Raw genomic sequence first — 11,501 nt, 5'->3', positions numbered from 1 at the left:
CAAAAACAGAGCAACACATCGACATTCGAGTCAGTTTTGTTTCAAGAGAAAAGAAATTAAGAGTTTTTTACATTTTTTTTCCCCACAGCAGAAATTCTAGTCTCCACAAGGTGCCCTCCCACGTGAGGAAAGAAAAAACGAAGCAAAGGAGCGTCTCCGTTAGGTGAACAACTCCAACCCGGCTCCGCCGGGCCTGACCCAGGGCCGCCCGTGAGGCCCCATGGAGGCGGGCACCCCGCCAGCGCCCCCTGCCGCCACTGCCACCGCCGCCATTACCAGCGCGGCCGGGCGGGGCGGTGCGGCGCGGGGCGGGGCGGCGCGGCGCGGGGCGGGGCGGGGCGGGTCCCCTCGGCGCAGTCGCGGTCGGTCTGTCGGTCAGTGTGCCGGTGTGTCCGTCCGTCAGTCGGTCGGTCGGTAGGTCGGCGGTGCTGTCGCCGTCATGTCGCGGGAGTTCGAGCTGTGCCCCGGGCGGCGCGTCGGCGGCGACCATCCGTGCTTCATCATCGCCGAGATCGGGCAGAACCACCAGGGAGACCTGGACATCGCCAAGCGCATGATCCGCATGGCCAAGGTGGGACCGGGCGTGGCGGGACGGGACGGGGGCCCTCAGCCGGCGGGGAGCGTGTGCAGCTGCCGAGATACCTCCCGTGGACATCATGGGGACGTGTCACGCGTGTTAGACAGGCGTTAGACGTACTGTGGCGTTATGCACGTTCGTCTGTGTTCGGAACCGGCGTGTCGCCGCGGAAGGAGGAGTCGTGCTGTGCTCACAGCCGCGACTGCTGGTGCTGGCGTGGAGCAGAGTAGTGAGGGGTTGGCTCTGCGACAGGCGACATCCCAGGCAGCTTTCAGGTTCGCGGTCCTTGCACTACGGAGGCCTGGCACTGCCATGTAAAATTAGCGTGCGGAAGCTGAGTTGAGGAACTGGCAGGCATGGCTAGAGGAAGGTCAGTGTTGTAGTTTCAGTATGGTTTATTTCTGGACTGCTTTTCTACCAAGCATGCAGGCATTTTGAAATAAAAGGGTGCACGTGCGGGCTCCTTTGTCACGCAGTGCTCACACCATTATGCCATGGGTACAACGATAAATGTGAAAACTGAAATGCAGGTGACAGCATTAGTTGCACAGGCCTTGTGTGTTCGTTTCTAGGACTAGTGCGTTTCTGGTTGCACTGCCACTGAGTGTGCACCACCTTCTTCTGCAGGAATGCGGAGCAGACTGTGCGAAGTTTCAGAAGAGCGAACTGGAGTACAAATTCAACAAGAAAGCCTTAGAGAGACCATATACCTCTAAACACTCCTGGGGAAAGACCTACGGGGAACACAAGCGCCACTTGGAGTTTAGCCATGACCAATACAGAGAGCTAAAGAAATACGCTGAGGAAATAGGGATTTTCTTCACAGCTTCTGGCATGGACGAGGTACGTAAGCCATACTGCAATGACAGGGAGAATCCAGCTATTGTGTCTGTTGCTTGTTACTTATGCGCTATAGTTCTGACATAAAAAGAACACCAAGTATGTGTGGACGTTGAGTTTGTAAATGAGGAAATTGGAGTAAAGGTACTTCTGTCAGTTCACTTGTGTCACTATTCTGATTGGTTAGACAGCTGAGTGTTTCGGAAGAACTGCCATTTATGCTGAAGTACGTATGCACAGTACATTATATTAGAGACTAGGCCTCAGCTGGACTCCTTAAACAATCAAGACTTTGAGAGTTTAGATCAAAAGGGCAGTCTGACTGCTATCCAGTGTTGTCTGCTATATCAGCTCCAAAACTTCAAACTCTTCTCTGTATTTGAACTAGATTCCGTTCTTAACGCCTATTGTTTCTCTCTTTATTTCTTTCTTTCTGTTTACTAAGTTCATGTTTCTAAGCAGAAGAAATGTATTTCTTTTTCTTTTACTAATCAAGGTAGAGATTCACCTTGCTCTGTTATTCTTGAAACATTTACTTATTTTGTCAGTGGGTTTTTGGACAGTCAACCACCAGCCTGGAAACTCCATGAAGCTCATCTGTTGCTGTTCCCTCTTGAAAGATGTAGAAATCTTTAACTCTTGCTTGTTGTCTACCTCAAAACGATGTTAATTACAGTATTGATAAATGCAGTCTACAATTGAAATGTGTAAACTGGAAAGTTCAGGTAACAGTTAAACCTTAACACAGATTGAAGATTATGTATTGTTCTAGTTTTCTTTGTGGCCTAGAAAATAATAGAGAAACAAACTGAACGAGAGCTTCCAGAAACAAGCCAGCCACTCTTGCATAAGGCAGGCAAACGATCATCCCTGTCATTCTGCATGTAGCCTTATCCAGGATGGGACAAGGGTGGGATTTATCTAGTGTTCTCAGGTGGTCTGTTCAGTGCCTTGCTTTCCCTACCATCAGAGAGAATTCCCGATATCAGATTAATCTCCTTTCTTATAATTCCTCGTCTAACATAAAAGTTCATACTTTTATTCTCCTATCTCCTGTTTATTCAAACACCATTATTACATTTCTCTCACTCTCTCTTTTTTTTTTTTTTGATATTTTTATGGACTAAGCAGTTCCAATTCCTTGATGCTTCTTACGTTGTCTTTTCTAGTTCTCTGGCTATTCCCACTGTTTCTGTTAACAGACTGTCCTATGGACCAAAATCCTTGAATTGCTGTGCCCCAGCTGAGAGTGCAGCTGCCGAACACCATAACACCATCAAAAACTACTTCAGACATCTGATAGACAAGCAGGTGTTTTGCATGTATCGGAATAGCCCAATGCCATGGGCTCAGAAATAGATCAGGGAAAAGAGAGTATTGTGATATTTATTGTATTGGTGCCTTCATGTCTAAGGGACCAGCTGAATAACAACACCTACTCCATCTTTTCTTTCAGTAAAAGAACAGTTACATCCAGTAGTCTCAGACTTCTGTGCCTGAGATCTTAAACACCCGCGTGCCTTTGGGATGAAAAATCACACCCTTTCTTTTCTGATGTTAAAACCTCCTCCTTCTACAGGCTGTAGTGAAATGCAGAACATCTTTGTTTCACATACAGCAGCTAATATCGCTTTCCACCTCTAAGATCTCTCTTTATCTCAAGGTGCTGTGCTTCTCTGAGCCTGTGGCCTCGTCAGATAGTTAACAGCACTGATACATACTTGGGCATCCTTTTTTGAACAGCAGTTACTTTATACAGCTGCTGACGCTTCTGGTAGTATTTCTGCTCACCGTCTTCAGACTTACTGCAGACTTTGCATAGATTGATATAGTAAGTCCTTGAGAATGTTAGCTTCTATGAATTGAGCATAACCTCTGGAGCTCCAGGTAAGTTGAAGAGGTTAAATTGTGTGTTTAATTGTATGAGGAAGTTCTGTGAAGCAATGTGTGACGTAAATACAAAGACTGTAGGTAACTCCTTTATCTGCTCTGCTCCAGTGTGTACTGGAGACGGAACAGGATCCTGTTGAACCACTCCCTTTAATGTTGTCCCTGCTATTTGAAGTTACACAGGATCGCAAACTGGTTGAGGCTGGAAGGGACCTCTGGGGGTCATCTGGCCCAACCCTGATGCTCAAGCTGGTCCTGTTCCTTGAATCTCCTACGAGAAAGCTGCCAATTCCGTGAGATAGTCACCTTATGAAGAGTGGCATTAGATATTGGGTCCATATGTCATACTTCATTTTGTGCAGTCTCTTCTGATTAGCTCGGTGGCTTTTTAATATGTCTTCATGCACAATGCATCTTAGTGAATAAACCATATTAAAGAGGCATTATGCATCTTAGTGAATAAACCATATTAAAGAGGCATTATGCATCCTAGACACAAGCAATTGAATCTGCATCGTAATGATTATAGAAAAATTAGACTGAAGAAGGTGCGAATCTGTTTTGAACATTACCTTTGTCTTTCTCTGGCACTAAGTGAATTTGGCTGTGACAAGGAATGAGGCAAAGAAATTAAAAATGTGTGGGGAGAGATTGAAAGGGGGACAAAGTTAGGTAACTATTTAATTGTTTTGCCCAAATGTGAATGAAGAATTTTAATGTCGCTTGTGATATGTTTGGGATTTTTCTTTCATTAAATATACTTATTTTCAAAAGGTTACTTACTGATGCAATACTAATTTTAATGGAACCTCCAATAATTCCTGAATTACCTCAAATATAGCACACACATTCTTAGAAGGAGGCAGAGTGTAATTAAGATTTGAATAAACTGTTTTACTGTCTTTCCTTTGGCACTATTTATTTTTGGATATCGCTCATAGAAGACAATCCATTGTGGCTTTCTTTTTGGATAGATGATTTGCAAACATGATTTTTCCGTGTCTGTGGGTTACTTGTTCTTTGAAAGGGAGCATTAACTTTTTCCACAAATAGTGACGTGGCAAGTAGCTTGGTGCAGAATTTTACATATGGTGGAACTGAGGGGGATCAGCCATTGCAAACAGGTTAGCTAGACTGCCGAAGCTGGTGACAGGTTTCTTCCGAGAGTCAAAAGGCAGCCGAATACTTATACGACTGTTCAGAGTGACAGAGCTGCTCAGGAAAGCTACCTGTAGTTTTAAGTGCGGTTTGTGGTTTAATACCTCTGAACTGCAGGCGTGAGGCAGGAAGACTGCCTCTGTGCCTGCAGCGCATTCCCTCTTCAGGGGGCTAACTCCCATCTGCAGGTAGTTACTCTTCCTGGTAGTGCCAGTAAAATCAAGCAAGAGTGCCATGGCCCACAGAGCCCTGTGGGGAGTTAGAGGGAGTTAGAGGTGCAGGGGAGCACGGCTGTATGAAGCTGCTGTACCTAGAGCAGGCTTGACCAGCTGTGGCCGGGAGACCAAAGAGACTGCCTTGAGACAGGGAACCTAATAAAAAACCTGTGCAAAATCTGTGTAAAAGAAATGTAAAAGAAGGCACATCAGTAACACTTGATCTGGGGGGAAGTTAGAAACTAGATATCCTCAGAATAGTAAATGTTATTCAGGAGTTGGACACGTAAATCCATTGGGATCTAGCCTTGCCAAAAGGTAGATGAGACTTGCATAAACTGAACTGAGCAGACTGAAGTACCTGACACATCCCCTGCTCCTTAGCTAGTTCCAGTAAGCACCTTTTCCAAAGTCTCCCTTTGAATAAAATTACTCCTTTCCTCAGGGTAACAAATGTTGATAATGTTGATATTCTTACTATTTACCTGCTGATTGTATCAAGAGCTTTTTGGTAACAGTCTCAGAAAGTCAGGCTTAATGTTTATAGACATGCCACAAGGCATCTGACAAATCCAGCCACACTGTCTGTACTGTATCTTAAAATCTTGTCCTTTGATGGGCTCAGAGTTTCTGAAATGTTAACCTGCAGACCAACCTCCTGAAGCAAAATGGTGTATCTGCTTTTGATTTATTTGACCTTTTTTTTTTTTTTTTTTTTGTACCTGATACCATTGATTTGTGAGAAGTACAGTTTGGGGGGCTGTGTATATATGTGCTGTATTTACTTAAGCTTTGCTTTTACTGTTTTGCAGGGTTGGGTTGCTTTTATTTGTTTGTTTGTTGTAATACAGCATGGTAGTTCTTGTCTGTTCCTGACCCAGCTGAAGTGGTGTGGTGAAAAGCAGTGATTTCTTTTTCTTGCAGATGGCTGTGGAATTTCTACATGAACTAGATGTTCCATTTTTCAAAGTAGGATCAGGAGATACAAACAATTTTCCATATTTGGAAAAGACTGCAAAGAAAGGTAAGCATTTTCTTTCGAGCAGTCTTGGTAAACATCACTTTGTCTCAATAGCTCAATTATTACATATTTCCTCCACTTGATTTTGGAAAACATCTTAAAAAAGAGAAAAAAAAAAGATTCACCCACCTTCTTTTTCCAGTTCAATTGAATTAATTCACTGCAAGAATTTCAAATAAGCTTTTGTAGCTTTGTTATGGACCTAAACTTGAGATCTGGGGCAAACCATTTTTTTTTTTTTTAATGGCTAGGACGCCCAATGGTGATTTCCAGCGGGATGCAGTCGATGAACACAATGCAGCAGGTTTATCAGATTGTGAAGCCCATCAATCCAAACTTCTGCTTCCTGCAATGCACCAGTGCCTACCCGCTTCAGCCAGAGGATGTCAATCTCCGTGTTATATCGGTCAGTGAATAACCGAGAGTGCCATGGTTAGGGTACCAGAGAAGAGCTATGTATTTCTATTGCATTATATTTCCAGATCTTGGGCAAGCTGGAATTCACCTCTGAGAAGTCAGAAGAGTGTCATGTTCCTCTAATTCATGCAAACATTGAAGTGACATTATTAATTAGATCCTCTTTTAGCAGAACTCAGCTTTGAAGGATATGATAAGGTATATTACTGTTGGGGCATGTGCAATTAAACAGAGTGAAACAGGAGGCTGAAGTGTCAGCCCGTGCTTTGCAGTGGAAAGAAAAGTGACACAGTTACCTCCAAGAAGGTGCATGTAATTGAGAACATGACTCTAAACAGGGGACAAGACCAGAAACTTTCATTGAAAAGGCTTCGTGTGAATATGGGAACTGCAAAGGAAATGGATTATAGTTGCCTTTGCTGAAAATATTACTTGGGTATGCCTGATGCTAACGCAAGAAAAGGTTCCCAAGTTGGCCGGTGTTCAAACATTTGCCTAGCTTTAGTTTCAGTAGAACATGACTGCATTTAATTGCCTGTAAGACTGGATAACTCCTCTATGTGCTGCAGAAAGGAGTGCTTCAGATTTGAAATAGGAGGAGGTGTAGAACCTGCTGTGGATACAAGTTAAGTAGTCCATCGGGTCCTTGGATGAAAATAAAGCACTACTTTATCAGTGTAATTTACAGTGATGTAGGCTTTGAAGACCTTGAAGAGTACAACTAAATTAAAAAGAAAAGTATAAGAGAAATTGAAGAATAGAACGTGTGTCGTTCATTGATAATCCCAGTGAATTTGCTGAAACGAGATGGTTGGTAATGCGTGACTTGTTCAATTAAAAAAAATCATCTCAAGCATAACCACTTGTTTAGTGGCACAGTGACCGTCTATGTTTTCATTGCAGTTATCGTTGTTAAACTTGCTCCATCTCTGAAATTGCTACCTTGATAATTCAGACCAACTCTGTCATGATTGCAGGCATATCAATCAGCTTTTCCTGATATCCCCATTGGATATTCGGGGCATGAAACTGGCATCGCCATTTCAGTGGCAGCTGTGGCTATGGGTGCTAAAGTAGTGGAACGCCACGTGACTCTTGACAAAACGTGGAAAGGAAGTGACCACCAAGCATCCCTGGAGCCCAGTGAACTTGCAGAGTTAGTGAAAGCCATCCGTACTGTGGAAAAAGCAATGGGTTCTCCAATTAAACAACTCCTGCCTTGTGAAATGGCTTGCAATGAAAAGGTAACTTTTGCTTTTGCTTCACATGCAGCTGAAAGTCTTTGAGACTGACAGCTAATAACTCTATATTCATAGGGTGGCTTTACCATGCTGGACACCTGAGCTCCACCACAACTGCTCTCTCACTCCCTCAAAGGAAAAGGAGGAGAAAATACGATGGAAAGGGCTCAAAGGTTGAGATAAGAACAGGGAGATCACTCACCAGTTATTGTCACAGGCAAAACAGACTCAGCATAAGGAGATTAATGTAATTTACTGCCTATCACTAGCAGACTATCACAGTGAGAAACTAAAAGCAAACTAAAAACTGCTTCAGCACGGGTCCCCCACAGGTGGGCAGCAGCTCCCCCCAGACCCCCTGCTCCTGCATGGGCTCCTGTCCACGGGCTGCAGCTCCGGCCCGGGGCCTGCTCCTGCGGGGGCTCTCCATGGGCCGCAGGCGCCTCCTCCAGGCCACATCCACCTGCTCCAGAGGGGGCTCCTCCACGGGCTGCAGCGTGGAGATCTGCTCTGTGTGGGACCCATGGGCTGCAGGGGGACAGCCTGCTCCACCAGGGGCCTCTCCCTGCACAGGCCGCAGGGGAACTGCTGCTGCCTGCCTGGAGCACCTCCTGCCCTCCTGCTGCACTCACCTGGGGGCTGTAGGGCTGCTTCTCTCACATTTTGTCACTCCCCTCTCCCAGCTGCTGTTGCACAACAGTTTTTCCCCCTTCTTCAACCTACTCTCCCAGAGGCCCACCCAGCGTCGCTCCCTGGCTCAGCTCTGGCCAGCAGCAGGTCCCTTTGGAGCCGTCTGGAGCTGGCTCTGCTCTGACATGGGGCAGCTGCTGGGCTCTGCTCACAGAGGCCACCCCTGCAGCCCCCATGCTACCAAACTCTTGCCACATAAAACCAATACAATTCAGAAAAAACAGCTTGATACTATGCACATCATACTTAGGTTTATAGTCTCAATATCTCAATTATTGCAGCAGTGTTTCTGCCTCTGCACTCTAAAGATTCTGCTGCTAAGTAACAGCATGCACACTGATAATGCTTAGCACACAACTTCTTCGTAGACTTACTGTTTCCTGTAAAATGCTATTTCTTAACTATTTTTACCAAACCATAATGCTGGCAATTTTGAGCATAGTGCAGTTCTATGCGTATCATCCAGTGAGTAACTAAGTTGAGTTATAGTTGTGTATGACTCTATGTGAGCTGCTTTTGCACTAAGCTAGAATACTAGTCAGTCTAATGAGATTCTCGCTATTCTATTTCTGGGATATTCCAGTGAGGCATTGTCTGATTTCAGAATGGGTTTAGATCTTCCCGACAGCCTTGTTAGAGTGAAGGCTTTCATGCTAACTCAAACTTAATTTGGACTAAGAAGTAACCAATGGGGAGGGCAGTCCACACAACCTCTTCCCAAGTAACTGCAGATATATTTTTTTTTTCACCTCTTTTGGTATTCTGTGTCTAGGAATGTGTTTGACTTAAACTTTCTTTTTATTTTCTCCCCTGTAGCTGGGGAAGTCTGTTGTGGCGAAGGTGACAATTCCTGAAGGTACCATACTGACCCTTGACATGCTGACAGTGAAGGTGGGAGAGCCTAAGGGATTTCCCCCAGAAGCCATCTTCGATCTGCTGGGCCAGAAGGTTAAAAAGCATATTGAAGAAGATGAAACCATCACTGAGCAGGCAGTAGAAAATCATGTCAAGAAAGTAAAGTGCTAAACCAAAGTACTCTGTTACACATTTCATGATGTAGGCCTGCCCTACTGCACAACATATTTAAGTATAGCAGCATGGTAGATTAGAAGAAAGGATCTAAGCAGATTAGAATTTTCCAGATCCAGTTACCAGGAAGTTTTTGCAGGAAGGGGATATAAATTATGAAGAGCAATTTTTAGAAACTGTGTATCAGCGTGTCTAGAAAATACCATACTCCTTTTCCATTCCACTTAACCTAGATTATTTCGGAGTTTTGCCAAATCAGAGACCAAGGTCTGCTGCCTTCCAGTTTGCCTTTTCTGGTAAGAATACACTAAATCCTAATGATTTGTCTACACTTTGAATTGTCATAGTGCTATATCTTTTAATGTTTCCCTCTCTCTTCCATCATTTTCCTTATCCCTGCAAAAACAGGATGTTAGTTGGAGTTAAATGCAGACAAGTGCAAGGTTACATAAACTTAACAGAAAACTTTACACATGCAACCTGATGGATTTTTCTCAAGGTATGTCTTAAGATTTAAAAAGAAGTCTCAAGATAAAGGGTTTGCAGGAACCTGCCTAAGGTGGACAAAGTTGAAATGAAGCATTACAGTGAAGGGAGATAACTGTCTATTCAGTAAAGCCACTATGGGAAAAAAACAACTCCTTGAGAAAACTAGATTCCAGCATGGCCACACCTTCTCAAGAGACAGTTCCAAGAAATGCAGTAAATTGGATGGGTAGAAAGCCCCAGTGTAATGGGCAGAGAAAGAGCCTTTTTGTACTTTTTTGTGAACTGAAAGGCAAGAGAGCAAGCTGGACAGGTTAAGGGGAAAAATTGGTCCAAGATGGATCAGTGGAACTAAGTTTAATCAATGCATCCAGAAATTGGCAAAAGCATCCACCATCAGCTGACTGAATCCTGGCATCCTCATGATTTCTGCAGTGCATTGGGGTATCTGTATTTGTATTTGGGGGCAACTTCTCACGCTGGTAAAGGTTCAGCAGCCTCCTTTCTAGACTAATAAGCAAAGGCACTGCATTGGGATTTTTGTTTTCCCACTCTTTGCTCTTTGAAACAGCTGAGGTTGGCTGCTCGACTGGATCACATCACTGACTAGATCACAGCATGATGGTCCGTGCTCCTCCGTGCACTCCACTGTTCCATCACAGCTTCTTACTTTCCAAGTAAGAAATGCAATTCCTCTACCCATTAGCCTGCTGCCCTTACCTTTGTCCAGGAAGGATCAGTATGGCAGCAGGTACAACACATCTCTCAGCTAGCTTGGGTCAGCACAAAACCACATTGTTTTAATTTGTCTGCGTTTGTCTGTGACAGAACCCTTTACTAGTTACGGTTATTTGGAACTTGCTACCTCTTGGTTATGAATTGGTGAAGTATTTTGAATTTGATGGTTGTGTTTCTGTACCTGTGAGCTGTTTACTCTCAAAATGTTTACCCTTCTTCCGTTCTGAGGAGACTGTAGTCCTGTATTTAAACTGGGGAGAAGAGGTCTTTGAATCTTGTGCTTGTGACAGTCTGTGAGCTCTGACTGATGCAATATGCTTGCCTTACATTAAGAAACAAGTAAATTGTTAAAAGATTTTTTTTAAAATGGCAAATTTAAAAAATAAATTGAGCTTATAAGACAAACTATTGTTTTTGTGTTTCAGTGTGTGGTCAGAGCTTGCCTTTGCTAGCAGCAGAGAGGGTTTCAGGGCAGTTAGTATTTGAACCACCCAAGATTACCTTGCTTGCTTCAAGTGTCAGTGCTCCTTCAGTGGAGCGGTACAGCTGGTTCTAGGGAACGCTGCCAACATAGGCTCCAAAGATTTCCAGGATTTTAATTAATCATAGAATCATCCAGGTTGGAGAAGACCTTCAAGATCATCAAGTCCAACCATCCACTTGACATATGGCGTCCCATCACAAAGCCATGTCCCTTAGAGCCATGTCCACACATTTGTTAAATACCTCCAGGGATGGGGACTCCACCACTTCACTGGGCAGGCTGTTCCCGGGAAAAGCCTTCCTACCCTCAAGCAGATCAACATTCCTGCCTAACTTGGGATCATCTGCAAACTTAATGAGGTTGCACTTGGTCATTTGCACAGGTCATTGGCAAAAATGTTAAAGAAAACTGTCCCCAGAATTGAGCCCTGGAGAAAGCCACTGGTGAGCAGCTGCCAATGGGATTGAACTCTGTTCCCTGTGACTCTTTGAGCCTGGGAAAAAGAATAAATCATTATTCCTGTGTAGAAACAGCAGATGAAAAGTCATCCTTGCAAGCTGGAAGAATATGGGCACTGAGGATCCCATTTCAGAGCCTCTGACACCCAAGGCCAGCTCATGACTACTGAGTGTGGCTACAGTAGCTCCCACTTCAGCTCCGCTTAAAGGTGCCTCTCTATCAGTCATTGCCTCTATTCAGATCTTCCATGAGACGA

General features: G+C 44.3%; 1 protein-coding gene across 2 annotated transcripts; it reads left to right on the top strand.

Annotated features, from left to right (window-relative positions):
• The first annotated feature begins 325 nt into the window (after positions 1-325).
• Positions 326-10,707, top strand: NANS (N-acetylneuraminate synthase). Of its 2 annotated transcripts, none has more exons than XM_013197554.3 (6): positions 326-571; positions 1,205-1,420; positions 5,605-5,704; positions 5,953-6,107; positions 7,096-7,362; positions 8,866-10,707. In XM_013197554.3, exons 1-6 carry the CDS (start codon positions 440-442, stop codon positions 9,073-9,075), a joined length of 1,080 nt encoding a protein of 359 aa, XP_013053008.1. In that variant the 5' UTR covers positions 326-439; the 3' UTR covers positions 9,076-10,707. The 2 variants fall into 2 exon arrangements, with proteins under 2 accessions (XP_013053008.1, XP_066843778.1); XM_066987677.1 differs by lacking the exon at positions 326-571 and adding an exon at positions 600-947 and having other exon boundaries at positions 1,150-1,420.
• The last annotated feature ends 794 nt before the right edge of the window (positions 10,708-11,501 follow it).

This window comes from Anser cygnoides, chromosome Z, assembly GCF_040182565.1.
Source record: "Anser cygnoides isolate HZ-2024a breed goose chromosome Z, Taihu_goose_T2T_genome, whole genome shotgun sequence".
Taxonomy (NCBI): domain Eukaryota; kingdom Metazoa; phylum Chordata; class Aves; order Anseriformes; family Anatidae; genus Anser; species Anser cygnoides.
The sequence above is the reverse complement of the archived record's forward strand: the minus strand, read 5'-3'. Positions and strand labels throughout refer to the sequence as shown.

Bases quoted from the DNA above. Each gene is read 5' to 3' on its own strand.
- NANS (XM_013197554.3), top strand. From the start codon at position 440: ATGTCGCGGGAGTTCGAGCTGTGCCCCGGGCGGCGCGTCGGCGGCGAC. The intron at 572-1,204 runs GTGGGACCGGGC...CTTCTTCTGCAG, and splicing joins GCATGATCCGCATGGCCAAG to GAATGCGGAGCAGACTGTGC. The intron at 1,421-5,604 runs GTACGTAAGCCA...TTTTTCTTGCAG, and splicing joins CAGCTTCTGGCATGGACGAG to ATGGCTGTGGAATTTCTACA.